The sequence below is a fragment of the Scyliorhinus canicula genome, chromosome 1, assembly GCF_902713615.1.
Source record: "Scyliorhinus canicula chromosome 1, sScyCan1.1, whole genome shotgun sequence".
In the NCBI taxonomy this organism is placed as follows: domain Eukaryota; kingdom Metazoa; phylum Chordata; class Chondrichthyes; order Carcharhiniformes; family Scyliorhinidae; genus Scyliorhinus; species Scyliorhinus canicula.
In genome coordinates, this window is record NC_052146.1 from 77,159,016 (window position 1) to 77,185,197 (window position 26,182).

The 26,182-nt window shown below is 47.4% G+C and overlaps 1 protein-coding gene across 1 annotated transcript in view; it reads left to right on the forward strand.

The window, feature by feature from the left end:
- The first annotated feature begins 869 nt into the window (after positions 1–869).
- The window catches only part of LOC119964261 (protein PML-like), a 29,813-nt gene continuing 4,500 nt past the window's right edge, over positions 870–26,182 (forward strand). Inside the window, exons 1-6 of the mRNA XM_038793541.1 lie at positions 870–975; positions 5,128–5,624; positions 6,688–7,265; positions 8,287–8,360; positions 11,977–12,211; positions 23,833–23,982. Of these exons, the coding sequence (XP_038649469.1) occupies positions 5,131–5,624; positions 6,688–7,265; positions 8,287–8,360; positions 11,977–12,211; positions 23,833–23,982 (1,531 nt within the window). The 5' untranslated portion in view covers positions 870–975; positions 5,128–5,130. The remainder of the gene's footprint in view (positions 976–5,127; positions 5,625–6,687; positions 7,266–8,286; positions 8,361–11,976; positions 12,212–23,832; positions 23,983–26,182) is intronic.

Consider the following 26,182-nt stretch of genomic DNA (forward strand, 5'->3'; position numbering starts at 1 on the left):
ACATTTAAGGTGCATCTTGACAAATACATGAATAGGATGGGAATAGAGGGATACGGACCCTGGAAGTGTAGAAGATTTTACTTTGGACGGGTAACATGGTCAGCGCAGGCTTGGAGGGCCGAAGGGCCTGTTCCTGTGCTGTACTTTTCTTTGTTCTTGAAAGAGAGAGATTGCAGGGGTGTCTGTCCGGAGAGATCACAGGCGGCAGCCAAGATTCTGGTCAGGGGTGGGGGGTATTTGTAGGGAAGTAAGTTGTGGTCAAGAGAGATGGATAGACCGTGGGGTTGGGGGGTGTGGGTACAGGTTACCTTGCTGAGCTAGTGCAGGTTACCTTACTGAGCTGTGAGGGAAAACCTCCTGTATAGCCTGACTCCCCTGTAGCACCTTGGAAGGGGCATGCAGAATAAATGGTCAGTGCTGTTTCAAGTGAAACCTCAGACAGCCCAGTGCCAGAGTGTATCAGAGTGTATCCTTCACAAGAAAATACTTCTCCGGGACTACTTTACTCAGTGAATCCTAACGGCGGACAGTAGCGTTGTTGGTGTGACAATGAACCTGCAAAACAGAGGTCTGAGAGAGCACATCAGAGATAATTAAGTAATTCAAATCCTACAGTGAGAACTTGGGGCTTTGAATTCACTTGCCAGTCGAGCAGCTATCCTGAAAATAAATTAAAAATACGTCCCTTCATTCTGCCTACATTACAGTTTCAGGGTGTATCACACTCTCCCTCCCCCATTATTAATATCGGAAAGTGAAACTCATCCACAACTGACACTGAATCTAATGCTTTGTTTGCTTTGAGATTTACAGGATTGGGCCCTGGTCAGGCACACAGTGGGCTGTGCCAATCAGCAGCCAGTTTTCTGTACAGTCACCGAGTCCTACCCCTTGCCTAGTTTCACCCAGCTAAGTTTCACTTCTCCGGGCTGCAGTGAGGAACAGTCACAGGGACCGTCAGCCACAAATCCAACTGCAAGTATTCCGAGCTAAATAGCGCTCTGGGGTTGTCTGGGTACTGCTTCAGAGATCTGAGAGATCAGAGCACCTTTTCAAACACAGAAGCAGCCGCACTGCCGATTGAGAATCCTTCCCATTCCAGAAAGACGGACAGGAGAGTTTTTTTGGGTTTGGGTGGGATGTTCAAGTGTTAAAAATCTGATTGTGAACGGCAGTCGCTTCTGGATTTAGCTGTTGGTCAAACCACCGACAGGAAGCAGTTCGGCAATTTATATATTCTAACTAAGCTGCATGTCTCATATGAAGAAACATTGAGCGGTTGGGCCTACATTCATGGGAGTGAGATCAGATCTTATTGAAACATAAAAGATTCCGAGGGTGGCTTGACAGAGTAAATACTGACATATTTCTTCATGTGGAGAGGTTTAGACTGAGGGGCAGTTTCAAGGTCTGGGGTTTCCTATTTAAGACAGAGATGAAGAGGAATTTCTTCTCAGAGGGTCGTTAGTTTTAGGAATTCTCTCCTAGCAAGAAATTAAGGCTGGGTTATTGAATCTATTCAAGGCTGAATTGGACAGATTTTTGATTGCCAGTTAGTCAAGGACTATGGGGTTCAGGAAGGAAAATTGAGTTATGGCCACTTCAGATCAGCCATGATCTTATGGAGCAGCCTGATGGGCTGAATGACCTACTCACAATCCTATTTCTTATTATTCTTATGTTCTATGTCCCCATAATTAACAAGTGCGCGTGGGTTTCCTCCGGGTGCTCCGGTTTCCTCCCACAGTCCAAAGATGTGCGGGTTAGGTGGATTGGCCATGCTAAATTGCCCGTAGTGTCCTAATAAAAGTAAGGTTGGGGGGGGGGGTTTGTTGGGGGTATAGGGTGGATACGTGGGTTTGAGTAGGGTGATCATGGCTCGGCACAACATTGAGGGCCGAAGGGCCTGTTCTGTGCTGTACTGTTCTATGTTCTATAAGTATTATGGGGCAATGGTGGAGAGGGACTGGGTGAATTGTTCACACAAAGAGCTGGCACAGAATCAATAGGCCAAATGACTCCCTTCTGTGCTGGAATAATTCTATGGTTTAAACTTAGCCCTTACTGGCCAAATTCTCCAGGCCTTTATGAATCTGGCAGCTAACGGTAAGTTAGCTGGCTTCAGTGGCCAGGGACCCGGCCATGTGGGCCGGATGGGTGCCAGCATTTGGTGCAGGGTGGGAGTTTGTCTGCCCTCCGGGTGTGGGTGGGGTTACGGGTTTGTGGGACGGGGGTTGGTGCCAGGGGCACAGTACTGCCTATTCACCCTGGCCACTAGTTAATAGTTGGTTAATAGTTACATTTTGCCTCTCTCCCTTTTTGAATAAGGCGTTACATTAGTGTGTTTCCAATCCACCGGGGCTTTTCCAGAATCCAGTGAATTTTGAAATATCATAACCAATGCATCCACTATCTCTGCTGCCACCTCCTTTAATACCCTAGGTTGCAGGCCATCAGTCCCAGAGACTTATCTGCCTCTAGTCCCATTAGTTTATTCAATACCTTCTCCCTAGTGATGGGTATTGCACTAAGTTCCTTTGCATGAACTGAAGTTCTTGGAACATTTTTATTATCCTCCTCTCCCGTGAAGACAGAGACAAACTATTGGTTCAGTGCCTCCGCCATCTCCGTGTTCCCCATTATTACCTTGCCAGTATCGGCCTCTAAAGGGCCAACATTTACTTTAGCTATTCACTTCCTCTTTATATACTTATAGAAGCTCTTGGTGTCCTTTCGTATTTCATTTTAGCCTTTTTGATTCTATTTATAGTAGCTTTTTGCTGACCCCTGATGTTCTCCCAATCGTCCAGTTTACCACTAGCTTTTGCAGTATGGTATGCCCTAGGTTTTGCCTTTATGTCCTCCATGACTGCCTTGTTTAGCCATAGAATGTTTTTACAATTCCTCTTCCTCTCAGGAATATACTTTAATTGAGAGGTGTTTAATATCTCCCTGAGCATCTGTCATTTTTCCTCAACTGTCCTACCCTCAATTATTTGTGCCAGTCTACTTGAGCCAACGCTTTCCTCAGGCCTGTATAATTACTTCTGGCCAACGCTAAAACTCTAGCAAGTTTGTCAAGCACGACTTAACCTTCATAAAACCATGCTCTAGGGCAGCATGGTGACACAGTGGTTAGCACTGCTGGCTCATGGCGCCGAGGTCCCAGGTTGGATCCTGGCTCTGGGTCATTGTCCATGTGGAGTTTACACATTCTCCCCGTGCTTGCGTGGGTTTCGCCCACACAACCCAGAGATGTACAGGGTAAGTGGATTGGCTACGCTAAATTGCCCCGTAATTGGAAAAAATGAATTGGGTACTCTAAATTTATAAAAAAAATAAAACCATGCTCTGTCCTCTCTCGCTGAATGTGAATTTGAAATTTTAGCATGATGTGATCACTCCCTCCTAGAGGATCCTTAATGTCAAGACTATTAATCAACCCTTCTTTGTTAGATAATACAAAATCTAAAATAGCCAGCTCCCTGGTTGGTTCCATAACATATTGCTCTAAGAAACAATCCCTCATGCACTCTATGAAATCTCAGTTGAGGCTACCCTTGCCAATTTGATTAATCCAGTCAATATACATGTTATAATCATCCATAATTACCGTTGTGCCCTTCTCACAAGCCCTCATTATTTCTTGGTTTATACTATACCCCACTTTGGAAGTATTGCTGTAAATTACTCCTAGCAAGGAGTTTTTTCCCTTGTTTCTTATTTCCATCCCTATTGATTCAACCACCTTGGCCCTTCGTGCCAATATAATTTCTGAATACAGCCTTGCTGTAACCAATAAAGAAACTTCACCTTCTGTTCCATTCTGTCTGTCATTTTGGAATACTGAGTACCCTTAACATTTACCTCCCAGTCCCGGTCCTCCTACAACCGTGTTTCAGTGATCCCCACAAAGTCATACCCATTTGTCTCTATTTGGGCCATCAGCTCATTGACCTTATTCTGAATAGTGCGTGCATTTAGGTTCAAGGTTTTTAAATGTGTCTTACTGATTTGTCTTTCTCTTGCAGAATTTTATTGTGCATTACGCTTTTCACATATTCTGACCTCCTTCAATCTCTGATAACACTTACCTCACCCCAACTTTCACTCCCCAATCACCTTAAATTTAAATCTTTTATGTTTTCTTACCCCTCCATAATCATTAGACTGGCCCTGTCTGTTCATTCTTTAACCTCTACCTTCTCCTCATATGCTCAGCGCCGGCCCTAGGGTTGCTGGCGCCCCGGGCAAGCTGAACTTCAGCGCCCTTCGGGGGGGGCGGGGCCGAGGCGGAGGGGGGGGGGGGGGCGAGGCGGGGGGGGGGGGGGCGGGGGGGGCCGAGGGGGGGCCGAGGGGGGGGGGCCGAGGCGGGGGGGGCGGGGCCGAGTGGGGGCGGGGCGGACGGAGGGGGGGCCGCCCTGGGGGAGGGCGGCCACCGCGCATGCGCTGGTTGGCACAGGCCCAACTGCGCATGCGCGGGACCCGAGTCTCTGGCGCCCCCAAGCACATGGCGCCCCGGGCGACTGCCCGAGTTGCCGGTACCTTGGGCCGGCCCTGCATATGCTTTCCTGCTGCTCTGGTTCCCAGTAGCAAATATACTTCTTGTAGTTTTGCCCTTCCCTCCCTCTTCCCACCCACCAATTTGCTGGTTTAAAGTCCTTGTGACCAGCCTGTTCAGGCGCCGGAATGTGGCGACTAGGGGCTTTTCACAGTAATTTAATTGAAGCCTACTTGTGACAATAAGCGCTTCTCTTATTCTTTCTGCCGGAATATAGGTCCCAAATCAGTTCAGGTGGAGACCGTCCCAACGGTACAGATTCCTCCCGACCCTATACTGGGGCTAGTGCCCCATGAAGTGGATCCCCTCTTTCCCGCATCACTCCTTTAGCCACGTGTTTATTTCCCAGTTTTCCCATTCCTATGCCAATTTGCTTGGGCAGTAATTCAGAGATTAGAATCCTTGAGGACCTGTTCTTTAATTTTGTTCCGAGGTCCTGATAATCCCCAAACAGGTCCTCTTTCCAAGAGTACGTTATTCTCTTCCTAGCTATTAGTGAACCAGCCAGTCACAGACCACAAACCTTTAAACATAGATTTGTCTTATGAGGTTACTTTTTGTTTCAGATTATGGCAACTGGATCAGAAGTTAAAGTGGAGGAGTATTTTCAGTGTTTGATTTGCAACCAACCAGTCACAAAACCCAAACTGCTCCTATGTCTTCACACCTTTTGTGAAGATTGTGTCCAGAAAGAATATCACGGGAGAGGTGTCAAATGTCCCATTTGTGGAATGATGACCAATGAAGATCTCACTACCCTTAAGGACAACGTATTTGTGGCAAATTTACAGAAAAAAGTGAAAAAACAGCAGCAAATCCTGGCAAGCAATGAGCTGCGCTGTGTCTCCTGTGAGGACAGTGCTTCTCCTGAGTTCATGTGCTTGGAGTGTGATAAGCTCCTGTGTACAAAGTGCCTCCATACACATCAGGTGCTAATGACGGATCATAAGAAGTATGTTCAGACCTTGGGCACATTGAGGAAATTGGATTCTGACGAGTTCTTGAAGATCCTTAGAAGACCAAAGCATCTTTTTTGCAGTACTCATGATGACCAGCAACTCAGGTAATGCTGCTTCTTGAAGGATGGCCTCAATGTTTCCCTCAAAGGTTATTTTGTTATCTTCTCCCCGCTTATGTCTCATTGACCCTCACTCAGAGAGTTTGGGTGTTAGGGGGTCACTCTGACCCTTACTCGGAGAGTGTGGGTGTTCGGGAGTCACCCGACCCTCACGTGGAGAGTTTGGGTGTTGAGGAATCACACTGACCTTCACTCGGAGAGTTTGGATGTGAGTGAGTCACACTGACCTTCACTCGGAGAGTTTGGGTGTGAGGAATCACACTGACCTTCACTCGGAGAGTTTGGATGTGAGTGAGTCACACTGATCTTCAGTCTGAGAGTTTGGGTGTTGAGGAATCACACTGACCTTCACTCGGAGAGTTTGGGTGTTAGGGAGTCACACTGACCTTCACTCGGAGAGTTTGGGTGTTGAGGAATCACACTGACCTTCACTCGGAGAGTTTGGGTGTTAGGGAGTCACACTGACCTTCACTCGGAGAGTTTGGGTGTTGAGGAATCACACTGACCTTCACTCGGAGAGTTTGGGTGTTCGGTGGTGTGACCCTCACTTGGGGAATGTGAACTCCTGTGAGTGACTACCTGTATCGTTTTGTAGAATTATCATTAAACATAGTCAGGTCATGAGTGGCGGCACGGTGACACAGTGGTTAGCACTGCTGCCTCACGGTGCCGAGGACCCGGGTTCGATCCCAGTCCCGGGTCACTGTCCGTGTGGAATTTGCATATTCTCTCCATGTCTGCGTGGGTCTCACCCCCGCAACCCGAACATGTGCAGGGTAGGTGGATTGATTGGCCACGATAAATTGCCCCTTAATTCGAAAAAAAAAAAGAATTTGGTACTCATAATCAATTAAACAAAACATAGTCAGGTCAATGTGTACCTAGCAGAGGGAATGTGCCTGGCTGAGGGCATACCAGCTCGTCACTGAGGGAACGTATGTGATGCAGAGGACCACAGCTAAGGACAGTAATAACAGACAAACGGTGAATTGATCTTTTGTTTGGATGCAATTGTCTGAACGACCTTTTAATTTTACTTTCTGTTCAGTCTCTACTGCACCACCTGCTCAGTATGGTTGTGTGTCCTGTGTCTGGTGCTGGAACACAAGGACCACAATTGCTGTGGCATCAGGAAACAGATTGCCGCACAGAAGAATGAGTTCCGAGAGATGCTGGGTACAGTAGAAGAGAATGAAAGAAAGTTCAGCAAAACGCAGGGGGACCTGGAGTTGCTCATAGACAAGCTGAACAGTGGCAAGTATAACATGGAAGAACTGATCAGAGCAAGGGTTACTGCTGCCATTGAAAAGGTGAAGGAGGAGGAGGACAGGCTACTGAATGAGCTGAAGGAGCTTCACTCAGCCAGAATCCAGAAGCTGCAGGAAGATTTGATGAGAACAGAAAATGTTTTAAAAAGAATGTCTGCGAGCAAAAGCCTTGTGGCCCAGCTGCTTCGCTATGCTACAGAGCAGGAGGTCTTGGAGCTGCAAGGATCCATTAAATCAGCACTCACCAGCCTCCGGGAAGAGAAACCCCTGAATGTACAAATGGCGAACACAGTGATAGATTTTCAGGAGTGTTGGACTTATCCAGAGAAGATGCTGGGCAACCTGATCATCACGAAATGTGAGTAATCCCCTGAATTGCCCATGTGTCTCCTGTTTCCTTTCATTGGAAAGTTGTTAAAGGTATTTATATGCCTGAGTTCAACAGAGTATTTGCTGAGGATGCTGGTCCAAAACACGTTTGGTTTTGAGTCTCCCACCATGTCACCAACAGGAAGAGTCAGGAGGATACTCCCTTAGGTCACATGACTGGGGCATCATCCAACAGCCAGTCATGACTTGGCCTGATGTCCCTTTGAGGAGCATTTACCTCAATCTTTGCAGCTTCAGTAAGTGACCCAGACAACCTCTCCGTCCATTCCAGTAAGTGACCCAGACAGCCCCCTCTCCATTCTTGTAAGTGACCCTGACGCCTCCTTGTCCATTTAGTAAATGACCCCCCTGTCCATTCCAGTGAGTGACCCAGTCACTCCTGTCCATTTCAGTAAGTGACTCAGACACCTCTGCCCTGTCCATTCCTGTAAGTGACCCACATCCCCCCATCAATTCCAGTGACACAGATTACTCACTCCCATCCATTCCAGTAAGTGACCCAGACACTCACTCCCGTCCATTCCAGTAAATGGCCCAGACATCTCCATGTCCATTCCAGCAAAAAATGACCCAGACACCACCCGTCCATTGCGGTAATGACTCAGACACCCACCCTGTACAGGAGTGAGCAGTGTCTCTCAGCAACCACTCACCTCTTATCCATAGTGTTTGGCTTTCAGTTAAGGCTACAGTCTGAAGGTAACATAGACACTTAAGAGTAAGGTATCTGCTGGCGAAAAAAATCTAATGATCAATTGAGAAGAGTACAGCTGTGTGCATCCATTCTCAATCTATAGTTATTGTGCAAGAAACTTTATACTCCCAATGTTTGTGTGTTTTTACTTTGTGCTTCAGTTAGGTAACATGGTCCATTGCAAGAATGGTTTTGAATGAATTATATAATTAAATAGATATTAATCAGTTTGTTGATGTGTTTGTCTTGATTTATTAATATTATTGATACATCTGTTTAAACTATTCCTTTCCAGTGAGACCAGAAGCTGTTCCAGATGGGAAGATAAGATTGTCTGGACACAAGACACCTACATTGTATGTTAAAGAGGTGAATATATATCATTATTACAGAGTTTGGTGAAGAGCTGAATATTATTAGAGTTTGGTAAAGAGCTGAATATATATCATAGAATTCCTAAAGCGCAGTATGAGGCCATTCTGTCCATCAAGTCTGCACTGACCCTCCAAAAGAACAACATACCACTCCCCCACCCTATGCCTGCAACCCTGTAACCTAACCATCTTTGGACATTCAGAGACAATTTAGCATTGTCCAATCCAACTAACCTGTACACCTTTGGACTGTGGGAGGAAACTGGAGCACTCGGAGGAAACGCACGCAGACACGGGGAGAATGTACAAACTCCACATAGTCACCCAAGACCGGAGTGAAACCCAGGTCCCTGGTGTTGTGAGGCAGCAGTGCAAATCACTGTGCCACTGTATCATTATTACAGAGTATGTTAAATCAATGTTACACAATATGGTAAAGAGATGATTATATATCATTATTAGAATATATTATGTTATTTTGCAATATGGTCTTATAAAATAGATTTAAGAGTAGCAAAATTGGTGATTGCCTCTAACAGCAAAAAACAAGATGATGGCATTGTGGCACTGTCGCTGAAATAGTAATCCACAGGCTCTTTCTGAGACACAAGTCCAAATCCCACTGTGGTGGCGTTTAAATTCAATTAACAAATAAAATCTGCTATTGAAAGCTAGTCTCAGTAATAGTGACCATATCATCAATTGTCATAAAAACCTACTTGTTCACGAATGCAATTTAGAGAAGGAAATCTGCCATTTTTTATAGGATGTTGGCATCACTAATTACCCTTTTCAGAGGGCAGTTAAGAATCTGGAGTCACATGTAAGCCAGACCAAGTAAGGATGGCAGATTTCCTTCCCCCCCCCCCATAAACTTGTAATATGATTGAAGTGATCAGAGACAGTACATGGACCCAATCCTTACTGAAGAAAAACAAACCAAATGAAGAAAAACAAAATATTTCAAAACTTCTCAATAATTGGGAAGCCCTAACGCTGCCTCCTCCTCCAATGCACTTTGACCTGGAAAGGCTTTCCCATTTTTCTAAATTCAGAGTATCAAAATATTTTTTCTCCAATTTAGGGGCAATTTTGTGTTGCCAATCCGCCTACCTTGCACAAATTGTGGGGGTGAGATCCATGCAGACATGGGGAGAATGCACAAACTCCACACAGACAGTGACCCGGGGCCGGTATCGAACCCGGGTCCTTGGCACCGTGAGGTAACAGTGCTACCACTGTGCCACCGTGCCACCTAGCTGTCCCATTGTTGATGGAAGAAAATGCTGGTTCTCCATAGCTGGCTCTCTGGAAACTGACATTTTGGCCCAGAGTCTTGTACTCCCAGTTTTCTATATTTGTTCATGGGATATGGGTGTTGTTGACAAGACCCGAAATTATTGCCCATCCCTAACCGAGTGTCATGATAGGCAGTTAAGAGTCAATGGCATTGCCTGAAGTCACATGTAGGCCAGACTGGGTAAGGATGGTAGATTTCCTTTCCTAATTGGTGTTAGTTTTTTTACAACAATCAATGAATAGTTGCCATGGTCACCATTACTAAGACCAGCTTTATATTTGATTTTTTAACTGAGCTCAAATTTCACCAGCTGCGTGGTGGGACTTGAACCCGTGTCCCCAGATCATTAGCCTGGATTACTAGTCCAGTGACATTGGACTGGATTTAACTCTCATTCCGCCGTGTGTTCTGCAGCGGCACAGGGCGGCTTGTCAGTGGCTGGCGGCAGGATCTTGTCCTGCTGTTGTCAACAGGGTTTCCAGTTGAACTGTACCCCTTGTTGCCGCAAAACCTGTAGCGGGGATGCGCTGAAAGCGGGACCATATAATCCCTCCGGCATGAAGGCCAGAAAATCCGTCCATTATGACTATGTCGCCTTCGCCCCTGTAGATCATCCTTAAATGTGCTGATCTCAACAACAATTACAACTTGTATTTATATCGTAGAAATGCTGCAGGTTGCTTCACAGGAGCATTATCAAACTAAGGGCGTGATTTAATGGCTACGTTATGCCCGGTATGAATACGAGCGAGTCAGTTAGATCGCGGTAGAGTCTGAAATCGGGAACCGCGGCAGATGCCGATCGACTTCCAATCTAACGAGCCAGCTCCCATTGGCGAGAACCGCATCCTGCTGCGGCGTGGCGGGAAACCAACTATCACCAGTTAAAGTCAATCTTCATCCCATTAACAGGGAGGACCCTCTATCTAATGGCCTCCCATCATCTAAGTGGCTCCCCAGAGAGCGATCATGCGGGCTCTGATTAGAACTGGATCACACAAACGTAGACCAGGCGTCATGGCACCTGGGGGTCTCCTGGGCCATCGGGGGGGTCCCTTGGTGGTCAGGGATAGGGCAGTGTGGGCCCTGGCCCTCCCCCTGGAATGTGAGCACCTTGGCACTCCTAGAATGACACGATGGCACTACCACCCAGGCACTGCCAAGGTGCTTGGATAGCACTGCAAATAGCCTGGTCACTGACTGACCAGGGTGCCAGTCAGTGCCTGAGTGGCACTGCCAAGGGTCAGGACCTGAGGGGGCCTGTTCCCATGAAAGGAGGGTGGAGGCCGGTATGAATGGCGGGAGGGGGTGCAGGGTCGGTATGAAGGGGCCTCTGCAAGGTGGAGGGGTGAAGGGTGGGGTTCCTGGAACGGGGGGACCCGAAAGAGTGTGTGGGAAGGTCTGAAAAGGGGTGCCCTCAGCGACCCCATAGTGGGGTGCCATCATTTAGGAGGTGTAGGGCAGTGCTCATGTTTGTGTGGGTGACATTCCCCATGGACTCTCAAACACACTTTGAGATTGGGGCACCCTTTCAAAGTGGGCCTGATCTCTGAGGAGCCAGTCCCCAGTTCAGCTCCCCAGTGATGAAAATAATTCTAAGTGTACGTGTAAGTTAAATCAGTGAGTAACCCCCCCAGCGCCCAAAAAAGTGACTATGGGTGCAGTTTTACCGCTGTGTCGCGTTTGAGCCAGAATGCGACCATTAGATGAAAATGAAAATCGCTTATTGTCACAAGTAGGCTTCAAATGAAGTTACTGTGAAAAGCTCCTAGTCGCCACATTCTGGCGCCTGTTCAGGGAGGCTGGTACGGGAATTGAACCAAGCTGCTGGCCTGCCTTGGTCTGCTTTATAAGCCACCATGGTGCTGGGAGTGGTTCATGCCGCTCCAGCCTCCGTACGCGGTGCCAAAGAGGCCGGCCCGCCGATCGGTGGGTCCCGATCGCGGGTCAGACACCATCGCAGGTCCCCCCCCCCTTACAATCCTCTCTTTACCCCCTTTCCTCCTGTTCTGCTCTTTTCCGCTCCCATCATCCCTCCAGAACTTCCCTACTTATTCCCATTTTCCTCATTTTCGACTTGCGCTCCCTGGGATTTGAAACCATTACTATGACGCATAATTTGTAAATTTTATATTGCCTTTGACTTTAGGAATGTGACATGATAAATGGAAAAGGCAAAAGGTGAGGTTTGGCTGTCAATACGGGGCCTGGGAAAGGTGAGGTTTGGCTGTCAATACGGGGCTGGGAAAGTTGCTGATTCCACATGAATGTTCTGTCCATAACACACTGAAACAATCGCCTATTTTTTCAGGACATGGAGCACACTTCTCGAAAATGCTGCGACAAAAGGAAACGAGATGCAGATACGGAAACACAACCTCCTACTAAACAGTGTGTGAAAGAGGAGGCAGGTAAGAGTGTAGAGGGAACTTCCAGCACTTCTTCCAACTATTGGGTCCACAGCCCTACCCCTCGCATAGAAAATGTCATTTCGTGCGTCGAGGATGATGGAAAGCAAACGGAATCCTTTGTTCCAGATACAATAGGTAAGCTGACATTCTTAACCTTTTTAGAAATACCATCAATAAAGTGATTCCACATTCTTTCCTCCAATCTTATTTACTTTTGGGTGATTTTTACAATATTTCTTCATGAAAAAAGGAGCTTACATTTATAACAGTCCATGTCACAGGATGTTTTGATACACCACACAGTGAATTAGGGTTTTTTTTAAAGTATTTTTTTATTCTCCTTTTTTACATTTTCTCCCAAAATTACACCCAACAATAATCAGTAACGAATATAATGTCAATCCCCATATCAATAACAACGATCCCATCTTCCCACAAAACCCCAAACATTGGCCCGCATGTTAACGTAAACAAATGACTCCAAGGAATCAGGAACACCCATAGTCACCATCAACAAATACAGTCCGTCTCCTCCCAGCCCCCAACCCCCCTAATGTTCGATGTGATCCAATTCTCGAAAGTGCGTAATGAATAACGGCCATGAATTGTAGAACCCTTCCATCCTTCTCCTCAGTTCAAATTTCACCTTTTCAAGCGTTAAGAATTCCAGCAGGTCCCCCCCGCCACACCAGGGCACAAGGTGGAGAATCTCTCCACCCTAACAGGATCTGCCTTCGAGCGATCAACGAGGCGAAGTCTACAACATCTGCCTCCGTGCCCATTTCCAACCCCGGCTGGTCCGACACCCCGAATATGGCCTCCCGAGGGCCCGGGTCCAGTTTCACGTGCACCACTTTAGAGATTACCCTAAACACCTCCTTCCAGTAATCCTCCAGCTTTGGACAGGACCAAAACATATGAACGTGGTTTGTGGGACCTCTCCCGCAACGTTCACACACATCTTCTACCCCGTCAAAGAGCCGACTCATCCTCGCCCTTGTAAGGTGCGCTCTATGCACCACCTTCAACTGTATCAGCCCCAACCTCGCACACGAGGTGGAGGCGTTCACTCTCCGGAGCACCTCACACCAGAACCCCTCCTCCATACTCTCCCAACTCTTCCTCCCACTTTGCTTTGATCCCTTCTAGTGGTGCCTTCTCCAAAGTAGCCCCGTAAACCGCCGATACTACCCCCTTTTCCAGTCCGTCTGTCGTCAGCACCTCCTCCAGCAATGTGGAAGCCGGCTCTACTGCGAAGCCCTGTATCTCCTTTCTGGCAAAGTCTTGAACCTGCATGTATCTAAATATTTCCCCCTCCTTCAGCCCATACTTCTCTCCCAGCTCCTTCAATCCCGCAAAATGACCCACAAGAAACAAATCTTTTAGTTTACGGGCAGCACGGTAGCATGGTGGTTAGCATAAATGCTTCACAGCTCCAGGGTCCCAGGTTCGGTTCCCGGCTGGGTCACTGTCTGTGTGGAGTCTGCGTGGGTTTGAGTGGGGTGATCATGGCTCGGCACAACATTGAGGGCCGAAGGGCCTGTTCTGTGCTGTACTGTTCTATGTTCTATGTTCTAATTCCTTTCTCCTCCCATCTCTGAAAATGTCCATCCCACTTCCCTGACTCAAATCTATGGTTCCCCCGAATTGGCATTTCCCTTGACCCTGCCCCCAACCCGAAGTGCTGTTGAAACTGCCTCCAAATTCTCAACAAAGCTATTACTACCGGACTCCCTGAGTATCTCCCCGGGGCCGTCGGGAGCGGCGTTGTCGCTAGCGCCTTCAATCCTGACCCCCTACCTAAATTCCCCTCCATTCTGACCCATTGGGAGTCAACCCATCTGACCCAGCTCTGTACCTTCTCCACATTCACTGCCCAATAATAATTAAGGCATGGATCGGTACTTGGGACTACGATGTGGTGGCCATCTCGGAAACTTGGATAGAAGAGGGGCAGAAATGGTTGTTGGCGGTCCCTGGTTATAGATGTTTCAACAAGATTAGGGAGGATGGTAAAAGGGGTGGGGGGGGTGGCATTGTTAATTAGAGATAGTATAACAGCTGCAAAAAGGCAGTTATAGGAGGATCTGCCTACTGAGGTAATATGGGTTGAAGTCAGAAATAGGAAAGGAGCAGTCACCTTGTTGGGAATTTTCTATAGGCCACCTATATGGAGATGTGGAGGAACAGATTTTGGAAAGGTGCAGAAGTCACAAGGTAGTAGTCATGGGTGACTTCAACTTCCCAAACATTGAGTGGAAACTCTTTAGATCAAATAGTTTGGATGGGGTGGTGTTTGTGCAGTGTGTCCAGGAAGCTTTTCTAACACAGTATGTAGATTGTCCGACCAGAGGGGAGGCCATATTGGATTTGGTACTTGGTAATGAACCAGGGCAGGTGATAGATTTGTTAGTGGGGGAGCATTTTGGAGGGAGTGACCACAATTCTGTGACTTTCACTTTAGTAATGGAGAGGGATAGGTGCGTGCAACAGGTCAAGGTTTACAATTGGGGGAAGGGTAAATACAATGCTGTCAGACAAGAATTGAAGTGCATAAGTTGGGAACATAGGCTGTCAGGGAAGGACACAAGTGAAATGTGGAATTTGTTCAAGGAACAGCTTCTGCGTGTCTTTGATATGTATGCCCCTGTCAGGCAAGGAAGAGATGGTCGAGTGAGGGAACCATGGTTGACAAGAGAGGTTGAATGTCTTGTTAAGAGGAAGAAGGAGACTTATGTAAGGCTGAGGATACAAGGTTCAGACAGGGCGCTGGAGGGATACAAGATAGCCAGGAGGGAACTGAAGAAAGGGATTAGGAGAGCTAAGAGAGGGCATGAAAAATCTTTGGCAGGTAGGATCAAGGAAAACCCCAAGTCCTTTTACACATATGTGAGAAATATGAGAATGACAAGAGCGAGGGTAGGTTCGATCAAGGACAGTAGCGGGAGATTGTGTATTGAGTCTGAAGAGATAGGAGAGGTCTTGAACAAGTACTTTTCTTCAGTATTTACAAACGAGAGGGGCCATATTGTTGGAAAGGACAGTGTGAAACAGACTGGTAAGCTCGAGGAGATACTTGTTAGGAAGGAAGATGTGTTGGGCGTTTTGAAAAACTTGAGGATAGACAAGTCCCCCGGGCCTGACGGGATATACCCAAGGATTCTATGGGAAGCAAGAAATGAAATTGCAGAGCCGTTGGCAATGATCTTTTCGTCCTCGCTGTCAACAGGGGTGGTACCAGAGGATTGGAGAGCGGCAAATGTCGTGCCCCTGTTCAAAAAAGGGAATAGGGATAACCCTGGGAATTGCAGGCCAGTTAGTCTTACTTCGGTGGTATGCAAAGTAATGGAAAGGGTACTGAGGGATAGGATTTCTGAGCATCTGGAAAGACACTGCTTGATTAGGGATAGTCAGCACGGATTTGTGAGGGGTAGGTCTTGCCTTACAAGTCTTATTGACTTCTTTGAGGAGGTGACCAAGCATGTGGATGAAGGTAAAGCAGTGGATGTAGTGTACATGGATTTTAGTGAGGCATTTGATAAGGTTCCCCATGGTAGGCTTATGCAGAAAGTAAGGAGGCATGGGATAGTGGGAAATTTGGCCAGTTGGATAACGAACTGGCTAACCGATAGAAATCAGAGAGTGGTGGTGGATGGCAAATATTCAGCCTGGAGCCCAGTTACCAGTGGCGTACCGCAGGGATCAGTTCTGGGTCCTCTGCTGTTTGTGATTTTCATTAACGACTTGGATGAGGGAGTTGAAGGGTGGGTCAGTAAATTTGCAGATGATACGAAGATTAGTGGAGTTGTGGATAGTGAGGAGGGCTGTTGTCAGCTGCAAAGGGACATAGATAGGATACAGAGCTGGGCTGAGAAGTGGCAGATGGAGTTTAACCCTGACTAGTGTGAGGTTGTCCATTTTGGAAGGACAAATATGAATGCGGAATACAGGGTTAACGGTAGGGTTCTTTGCAATGTAGAGGAGCAGAGAGATCTTGGGGTCTATGTTCATAGACCTTTGAAAGTTGCCACTCAAGTGGATAGAGCTGTGAAGAAGGCCTATGGTGTGCTAGCGTTCATTAGCAGAGGGATTGAATTTAAGAGCCGTGAGGTGATGATGCAGCTGTATAAAACCTTGGTCAGGCCACATTTGGAGTACTGTGTGCAGTTCTGGTCACCTCATTTTAGGAAGGACGTGGAAGCTTTGGAAAAGGTGCAAAGGAGATTTACCAGGATGTTGCCTGGAATGGAGAGTAGGTCTTACGAGGAAAGGTTGAGGGTGCTAGGCCTTTTCTCATTAGAACGGAGAAGGATGAGGGACGACTTGATAGAGCTTTAGAAGATGATCAGGGGAATAGATAGAGTAGACAGTCAGAGACTTTTTCCCCAGGTGGAACAAACCATTACAAGGGGACATAAATTTAAGGTAAATGGTGGAAGATATAGGGGGGTGTCAGAGGTAGGTTCTTTACCCAGAGAGTAGTGGGGGCATGGAATGCACTGCCTGTGGAAGTAGTTGAGTTGTTGCCCCCCCCCCCCCCCCCGGACAGGGCCAACAGGCGCTGCCGTGACCTGTCCAATTTTGGCTCCTGCACCAAATTACAGACCCTCCCCACTATCAGTTCATGTGTGTCCAAGTCAGGGATGGCCCCTCACACCTTCTTTGCGAATCCCACATCGTCCCAATTGGGACCATATAGACTTACCAGTGTCACGAGCGCCACTGTCACAATCACATATCTACCTCCCTGATCTGCCACTACCTTCTCCATCTGGAAGCGTACCCTTTTACTGACCATTACCGCTACTCCTCAAGCCCTTCCATCAAGTCCAGAGTGAAATACCTGACTAACCCAGCCCTTTTTTAAGTCTCACCTGGTCCTTCACCCTCAAGTGAATCTCCTGCAGCATTGCTACGTCGGCCTTCAAACTTTTAAGATGTGCAAGCACCCTTGACCTCTTAACTGGGCCTCACAGCCCCCTCACATTCCACGTGACTATCCTAACTCGGGGTCTCTCACCCCGCCCCCTCTTTCTTATCCACCATTGTCATACTACTGGGCCCTGCCCCATGCGCCTGACCCGCCCCTATCCATTGTTAACATCGAACCCCCTCCCTCCCTCCCAGAATCCCCCCTGTACTTCCTCTCGAAGAAACCTCACCCAGTATCGATCCCTCCCCCCCTTGCCTCGTAGGCCCATTGAAACCTGATAACCAGGCTCCAATGTCCGCAGCCCTCCTCTCTCCTCACCTCCGTTCACTAGGCGACTTTAGTTAGCTAGTGCAGGTAGTCCCTCTCTCCCCCAAAGAAGTATACTGTCCCCTCCCACCCAGTCCCAGAAGAAAAAGAAAAACAATCTAACCCATGCAATTCAATGAAATAACATATAGCCATTGCAACAAAAAAAGGAGTAAAAATGCCAATTAAACCAAACAAAACTTAAACTCTATAACAATGTGAAGCTAAGTAAGTTACAATGCAGGTCAGTAAAAAGTAAGTTATAACATTTATACATTTTCCAGCTCCCCAATCACAATCTACGATCTCTCTTCCAGATCCGCTCCTCACTTCTGTCCCAAGCCTTCTGCCTTCACGAGCGCCTCAGCCGCCTCCGCAGTTTCAAAATAAAAACTTTTGGCATTGTATGTCACCCTCAGCTTTGCCGGGTCTACCATACCAAATCGCAGCCCCTTGTTGTACAGTGCCGCCTTCACTCGGCTGAACGCCGCTCGTCTCTTTGCCAACTCCACCGTATGGTCCTGGTAAATCCGCACGCCAGCACCATCCTACTGCACCTCCTACTTCTGCTTTGCCCAGTTTAACACCACCTCCTTCATGTGGTATTTATGGAAGCAGATAATTACTGCTCTCGGCGGCTCGTTTACTTTGGGTTTCGGCCTTAACGACCAATGAGCTCGGTCCAGTTCATACCGGGAGGGGTCTTCATCCTCCCCCATCAACTCCGCTAGCCTCTTGGCAAAGCACTCAGTTGGCCTTGAGCCCTCTTCCTCTTCAGGAAAGCCCACAATTCTCAGATGTTGTCCCCTCGAGCGGTTCTCCAAGTCCTCGAACTTTGTTCAGAGTCCTCTGTTGACCTCCACCACCCTCTGTAGTTTGTCTCCCATTGAGGTGAGCTGGTCACTGTGTTGCAACATGGTCTCCTACACTTCCTTCATCTTTTCACCCTGTTCTCTCACCTCGGCCAATGTCTTTGCCACATCCACTCTCACCAGGGCGATTGCCCCCTACACCAATGATCTCAGTGCGACCGCCATCTCCTTCCTCAACACCTCCATGTGCTGCTTCTCCAGCTCCACAGCCATCACCTCGGTCATCCTTTCCACTGTAAGTAGTGCGGCCCCACCACGCGGTCTGGCATCTGCCATCTTGTCAGCGCTTTTACTGGTCCTCTCATTTGGCGGCGAACCTGCGTTTCCTCCCTCCTTCACAGCTGTTTTTGGCATCCCTTAACCACTTAATATTTTTCTTCTTCAATCTCGATATAAATAATAAAATAATAAAATAAATAAATTGAAAAATTGAAAAATGACATTAAAATTTTATTTTTAAATTAAAAAAATTCCAAAAACCAAAGTCCAAAATATCTCTTGACCTGGGACCAGAGTTCAAACTTCCCAAACATGCACTTTCAGCGGGGGGCCGCCTGGTCTGCGCTGCTCCCCCTCTACTTTTGCACTGGATTCAGGCCTCGCCTCAGGCCACACTCCTACCCCGCCATTTGCTTTGGGCTCGATGCCCCTGCTCCTCCAGTCACAGGGGTCCCCACCGGCTCCAAACCGGCCCGACCCGGCGTCCGTTCCTCAGGCCCCAGCGGCCGAAGAAATCCCAACTGGCGAAACCACGGGGAAACCCCCGGAAAACGCCAAAATGCCACAGACTAGCGGGAGCCCCTCTCCAGCATGACCACTCCGCTCACACACACCACCGGAAGTCCACAGTGAATTAGGTTTGATGAGTTAATCATTATTGTCATTTGAGTACGAGCCAATTTTTGCACGGCATGATTCCACATATAGCAAGTGAAATTAATAACCAGTTGTGTTGTTTTGTTGGTGTTGGTGAGGGATAGCTTTTGACCAGGATCCTGGAGAACTCACTGCTCAAGATAGAATTGTGCGGTGGAATCTTTTATGTCCACTGAATGAACAGCAGAGACCAGACAGCTTAATGTCTCATCCAGATGTTGCCACCTCTGACAATGTGTTGGCATAACTTGTGCCCTGAATTTGTGGAATGCAGTCTGAACTGATAACTTTCTGACCCAGGGGCAGCATGATGGCGCAGTGGATAGCACTGCTGCCTCACAGCGCCACGGTCCCAGGTTCGATCCCGGCTCTGGGTCATTGTCTGTGTGGAGTTTGCACATTCTCCCCGTGTTGCGTGGGTTTCGCCCCCACAACCCAAAGATGTGCAGGATCGGTGGATTGGCCATGCTAAATTGCCCCTTAATTGGAAAAAATGAATTGGGTACTCTAAATTTATATTAAAAAATACTTGCTGACCCAAACAAAAGTTCATCCACTGAGCCAAGCTGACCACGATGAGCTGAAATAAAAGCAAAATACTGCAGACGTGGGAGACCTGAAATAAAAACAGAAAGAGCTGGGAAAACTGGTACCTTCTGTTTGGAGAGAAATAGAGATAATGGGGTGGGATCCACTGGCCTCCCAACCACGTGTATCTTGGTGGCAGGATGCAGCGTGCCGTACAATTCTCTGCTCCAGCCGCTGTCAATGGAAATTTCCATTCAAACCACCCCACGCTGCCGGGAAACCCACGTGCGGGGGGTGGGGGGGGGGGGGGGGGGTTTACTGACAGGACCAAAGAATCCCGCTGCCATCAAACAGCCAAAGAATTACAGCCAATGTTTTGCGTCCAATGCGATTCTTTTTCTAAACTGAATAGAGATAGGAATGTGATGGGTTTTATGCTGTTGAAAAAGGAGGGGAATGACAGATGGAGCAAAAGAAAAGGTCAAAGATATGTGAGAGGGTGGAAGAGAGTAAATGACAAAGGTGTCATGGAAGTGGTAATTTTAGTTTTAAAGAAACAAAGGATTAGTTTAGAGTAGATGTGAATAACAGTATAAAGTCAATGCTGTCTGATAGCAAAAATAGAAGAACATGATGCAGACTGGCTCTATGGGGGAAACAATTTGAAATACCCACAATGAGCTAATGAGTGTGCCGGTTTGTCTCAGCTGGTAGCACTCCAAGTTAGAAGTTTGTGTTTTCAAGCCCCCTTCCAGTTTTTGACCATGTTATCTGAAGCAGGACCTGAAGGTGTGCTGCAGCCAAGAGTAACATTTTTTCAGATTAGATGTTAAATCAAGGGCCCATCATCCAATCAAGTGTTAGTAAAGAATCTCTGTCGATGTGTGATGCAGAGCAGAGAGTTCTCTGTGTGCTGGCTAAACTTCCTTCCTCAATAAATATCACCAATCGCTGTTTCCCTAATCGTTTGACTGGCTAGCTGCTTTTGGACCCTGTTCATTTCAAATTGATTGAAGTGTGTGTCTACAAAGTTATAATGTTAGCATTTTGTTTGTGAAGTGCATTGGGTTGCCCGAGATTGTGAAAGGGGCAAGATAAACTCCACTTCTTTCTTTCAATGTAAATTTCTGGTGCAGGGCATGAGCAGGTTGTTTTGAACACAACATTAGCATTGAGCACACCAGCTGAAGTTCTGAGTGAGCCCTTTTGACAGGTTCAGCATTATCAGTGGCATTCCCTCATGTCGAGTATGCTTCTTCGTTGCAGATGTCCAGGTGGAAGTGCAATGTCAGTGTTGGCTGTGGATTTTCAGATGGCTGAGGAGCCCTGTCATACCCTTGCTTGCTCTCCCACAGTGATGGTTCATTGAGTGACCACAGCTCAGAAAACTGCTGATACCACTCAGCAACAGCTGGCTGGTGATGAGGTGTTATCAATGCATAAAATAAATAAATAAAATAATCTTTACTGGCACAAGTAGGCTTACATTAACACTGCAATGAAGTTACTGTGAAAAGCCCCTCGTCGCCACATTCCGGCGCCTGTTCGGGTACACAGAGGGAGAATTCAGAATTCTCAGCTGGTACAGGAATTGAACCCGTGCTGCTGGCCTTGTTCTGCATCACAAACCAGCTGTCTAGCCCACTGAGCTGAACCAGCCCCATGAGTATCATCTGAATAAGTTCACTGTGCATCTCAATCCTTGCATGGGGAATGTGATGAATATCAGGACAGGAGCAGCTTTTACGTTTGCTGTTCAAATTAAAAAGATACAAATTTTGGGGCAGAAATTATGTTACATTTTTTGAAATGGCAATAAATGACTGTTTTAGAGCAAAAACAAACAGGGAGCATGATGATTCTATATCTTAAACACTGGGGTCTTAAATGTCAGACAGAATGTTTTATTCCTTTTTTATATAAAATTGTCATCTTCTCTGGTTCTCTGCCCGAAGGCAGGTTTGACCAACAGCGCTACATCCTCCACCATAGGTAGGGCAAGGAATCCACCTTAGCCGAAATGGTGCTGTGCTATTGCCACCAATCCGATCTATACTGGCTGTCAGGCCAACTGAGCCAATCGGCACCTTAAGGAACCATAGTATGTGCTGTACTGTTCTATGTTCTATGTTCTATGTCTACAGTGCAGAAGAAGGCCATTTGGCCCATTGAATCTGTATCGACCCTCTGAAAGAGCCTACCTAGTCCCACTCCCCTGCCTTATCTCTGTAACCACACCTAACCTGCACATCTTTCAACACTAAGGGCTGATTTAGCATGGCCAATTCACCTAACCTGTATATCTTTGAACTGTGGGAGGAACAGGAGCACCTGGAGGAAACCCACGCAGCCACGGGGAGAAAGTGCAAACTCCACACAGTCACCCAAGGACGGAATTGAACCGGGATCTAGTGACTGTGAGGCAGGAGTGCTAACCAGCGTGCCACCGTGCTGCCTGAGTCAGAGTTACAGTGGCCACACCCATTTTTACATGCATAGTGTAGCCTGCAGGTATGGATAGTGATGGTAGAGTCTCCAGTTTTCTTTCCATCACGCAGCTGACCAGGAATATCTCCCACTCTTACTGCCTGCCTTTGGTGTATGTTGGAAGGACTTCCATGTTAATGCTCTACCAGTGTGGCCACATTATGAACACATGAGGTGATGGAAGTCTGAAAACTATTGTCAGTTGGTAGGGCTTTAATTTTAACACAGGGCAGTGGTGGGGTAGGTTAAAATATTGGACTCGTGGAACTTCTGCTGGTGGCCATGAGCTGATCAGTCGCACACAAGGTGGCTCCTGCTTTGGAGACTTGGTTTTTGGCTCTTTTTACCTGGTAGACAGGTGTTGCGGTGGGAAGAAAGAGAAAGCAAGTGGGGTTTGTTGGTTTCTTCTCCGGTGTTGGATGTCTCAGGGTATAACACGAGGCAAAATTCGAACAAGGCCCCTGCGTCAGATTCAGAGGACCCTTGTGGCGGAGTGAAGAGGAACATGGCGGTGAATTCCAGAAGCACAGGCCGGAGATGCGGGAAGACCTATCTAAGGCGGTTGAGGTAGCAGTAGCTCCACTTCATGCGGCAATGGAAAGGATGGAGTAGCAGCTGGAGTGGCAAAGCGCGATGATTCGGGATGTGGAGAGAGTGATCTCGGACCACAGAGACTGGATTGTCTCTTTAGAGAGAAATAGCAATGCTGTTGGTGGCCAACATGTTTTGAGGGCCAGCGTGAATGACCAGGGGAATCGATCTAGGGATCAAAACCTGAGGTTAAAATCATACAGCACATAAAAGGCTCTTCGGCCCATCACGTCTGTGCCAGTCAAAAACAACCACCTAACTCTTTTAATTACATTTTCCAGCACTTGGCCCATAGCCTTGTATAGCCTTGGGATCGCAGGTACACATTTAAATAGTTCTTAAATGTTATGTGGGTCTCTGCCTCCAACACCCTTTCAGACAGTGAGTTCCAAACTCCCACCACTCTCTGGGGTAAAAAGGTTTTTCCTCACACCCCCTCTAATCCTCCTGCCCCTTACTTTAAATCTATGTCCCTGGTCATTGATCCCTCCACCAAGAGAAAAGCTTCTTCCTGTATTCTCTATCCCCCTCAATTTTATACATCTCAATCATTCCCCGCCTCAGTCTCCTCTGCTCCAAGGAAAACAATTCAAGTCTATCCAATCTCTCTTCATAACTAAAACTCTCCAGCCCAGGCAACATCCCGGTAAATCTCCTCTACACCCTTTCCAGTGCTATCACATCCCTCCTATAATGTGGATTCCACAACTGCACACAATACTCTAGCTGTGACCTAACCAATGTTTTATACAATTCCAGCATAACCTCCCTGCTCATAAACTCTATACCTCGGCTAATAAAGGCAGGTATACCATATGCCACCTTCACCACTGTATCCACCGTGCTGACTACCTTAAGGGACCGGGTGTACATGCACAGCCAGGTCTCTCTGATCCTCGGTGCTTTCCAGGGTCCTGCAATTTATCAGGTATTCCATTGCTTTGTTTGTCCTGCCCAAGTGCATCACCACACACTTACCTGGATTGAATTCCATTTGTCACTGATCAGCCCATCTGACCAGCCCGTCTATATCCTCTTGTAATCGAAGGCTGTCCCCTTCACTATTTACCACCCACCAATTTTCGTATCACCTGCAAACTTACTGATTAACTCTCCTACATTCATATCTAAATTATTCATATAAATGATATTTGGACTTGCAGAGGGAATCGAAGATACGAGCGCCACCAAATATGTGGTGAAGATGTTTGGGAAGCTGGTCGGGGAGGGGGGTCTTCACAAAACCCCCCAAGATGGATCCGGCCCACAGATTGCTGCACCAGAAGCTGAGAGGCGAGGATCAGCCACGGGCGGTAATCATTCGGTTGCATAAATATTTGGAGAAGGAGCAAATCTTGAAGTTAGCAAAGACCACGTGAGACTGTAGCTGGGTGGGTAACTCCATACAAATCTACCAGGACATTAGGGGCTTTAACAAGGCCAAGACCACACTCTTGAGCAAAGTTCTATTTGGAAAGTTGTAACTGGCAAAACTTTGGGTCACGTTCAAGAACAGAGAACACTTTTAATATGCTGGAGGAGGTGAACGACTTTGTGTGAAAGAATAGTTGGGGAGAACCATGGGGGAGATGGTGATTATGTACAGTTATTATGTTGTTGTTATTTGAATGTTTGGAGGTTTCATATGTTCATGTGTTGGTTCTTCACAATGGTGGATGTTGTGTATACTTTGCGTTCCGCTTTTTTTTCTCAATGGGAGTTGGGTTAATAGAGGCATTGGTTTGCTTGTCCCAGTTTCACTAGTTTGGATGGGGCAGTTTGAGCTGTTTGGGTTGGGTTTTTTTTGTTGTTCTCCAAGTAGGGGGGGGCAGTCATCATGCTCGTGGGGATGCTAGTAAATGGGAACACTGTGAGGGAGGGGGCTGCAGCGTGTAGCTTGGGGGTGGGGGAGGAGTTGGTGAGGGGAGGCAACATGCCTTGGGTGGTTGGGATTTTATTGTTGGGGGGTGGGGTGTTTTTGGGAGTTGGTTGGGTGGGGTGACTGTTCAAAGAGGAGAGGTGACGGTGGAAGAGATGGTGGATAGGAAGCCGAGGGAGGGGAAGAATGCTCGTGAAGCAGATTTCTTTGTGGTTGTATTTGAGTGCAGGTGGTGATGGCGGCCATTATCGGTGGGCCTGCAACCAAGGTGACCTGGATTTGGCTGGATCTCTTCATGAAGGGGATATGGTGGATCCTAATAGAAGGGGGTTCCAGAGACCCCCTGTCAGGCTGGTTATGTGGAACGTAAGGGTGTTAAATGGTCTGGTCAAAAGATCCCAGGTGTTTGTCCATTTGAAGAGCTTGAAAGCTGATGTAATATTCTTGTAGGAGACATATTTGAGGTTTAGGGATCAGGTGAGACTATGGGATGAATGGGTGGGCCAGGCATTCCATTCAAATTTTGATGCAAAGTTGAGAGGGATGGCGATCTTGTTTTTCAAGAGGGTGGCCTTTATGTCAGCCAGTATTGTGACGGATCCGGGGGTATGATTTGTGATGGTGAGTCAGGTAGTCTTAGTCAACATATATGCTCCGAATTGGGACAACACGGATTTCATGAAGATGGTATTGGCATCCATCCCCGATCTTGACTCTCATCAGTTGATCATGGGGGTGATTTCAACTGTGTTTTGGACCCAAGGATGGACAGGTTGAGCTCCAAGTCCTCAGTAACTTTGGGGATGGAGAAATAATTGTTAGTGTTTATGGAGCAGATCGGTGGACTCGGAGATGTCTGGCCATCCGGGAGAAAGGGAATTTTCCATCTTCTCCCACGTGCATCAGGTATACTCCCGAATAGACTTTTTTGTGGTGGGGAAATTGGTACTCCCGGGGGTTGTGGGGGCTGAGTACACTGCAATAGTGATATCGGATCATGCTCCACATGATGTGGCTGTGAGGCTAGAGACAGGTCGAGTCCGGCGACCCCCACAGAGGTTAGATGTGGCGCACCTGGCAGACAAGGAGTTTTGTGAGAAGGTAGCCTTGGCCATAGGGAACTGTGCAGAGTTCAACCAGAATGGGGAAGTCTTGCCCTCTTTGTTTTAGGAAGTGCTAAAGGCAGATTTCAGAGAGAGGTAATTTCATATAAGGCCCATAGGAACAAGGTTGGGAGGGTGGACAGGCAGAGGTTGGTCGACTCAGTTGTCCAAGTGGACCTGCTGTAACCCACAGCCGCGGCAAAGGAGCTGTTAGTGGAGAGAAAGATGTTACAGATAGAATTTGATTTGGTATCGAGTGGGAAGGCGGTGAACCAACTACGTCACTCACGGGGAGCATTCTATGAGTATGGGGAGAAGGCCAGCAGTCTATTGGCTCAGCAGCTGAAAAGCAGATGAAGGGGAAGGGCTGGTGACGGCTCTGGACAAAATTAATGAAGCATTTGAGGTATTTTATCGGGTGCTGTATAGGTCAGAGCCCCTGGAGGAGAGCTCAGAGATGGAGCAATTCTTACATGGGCTGGATGCCCCGGTGGTAGAGAGGGGGAGGGGACGGGTTGGAGATGCCGTTGG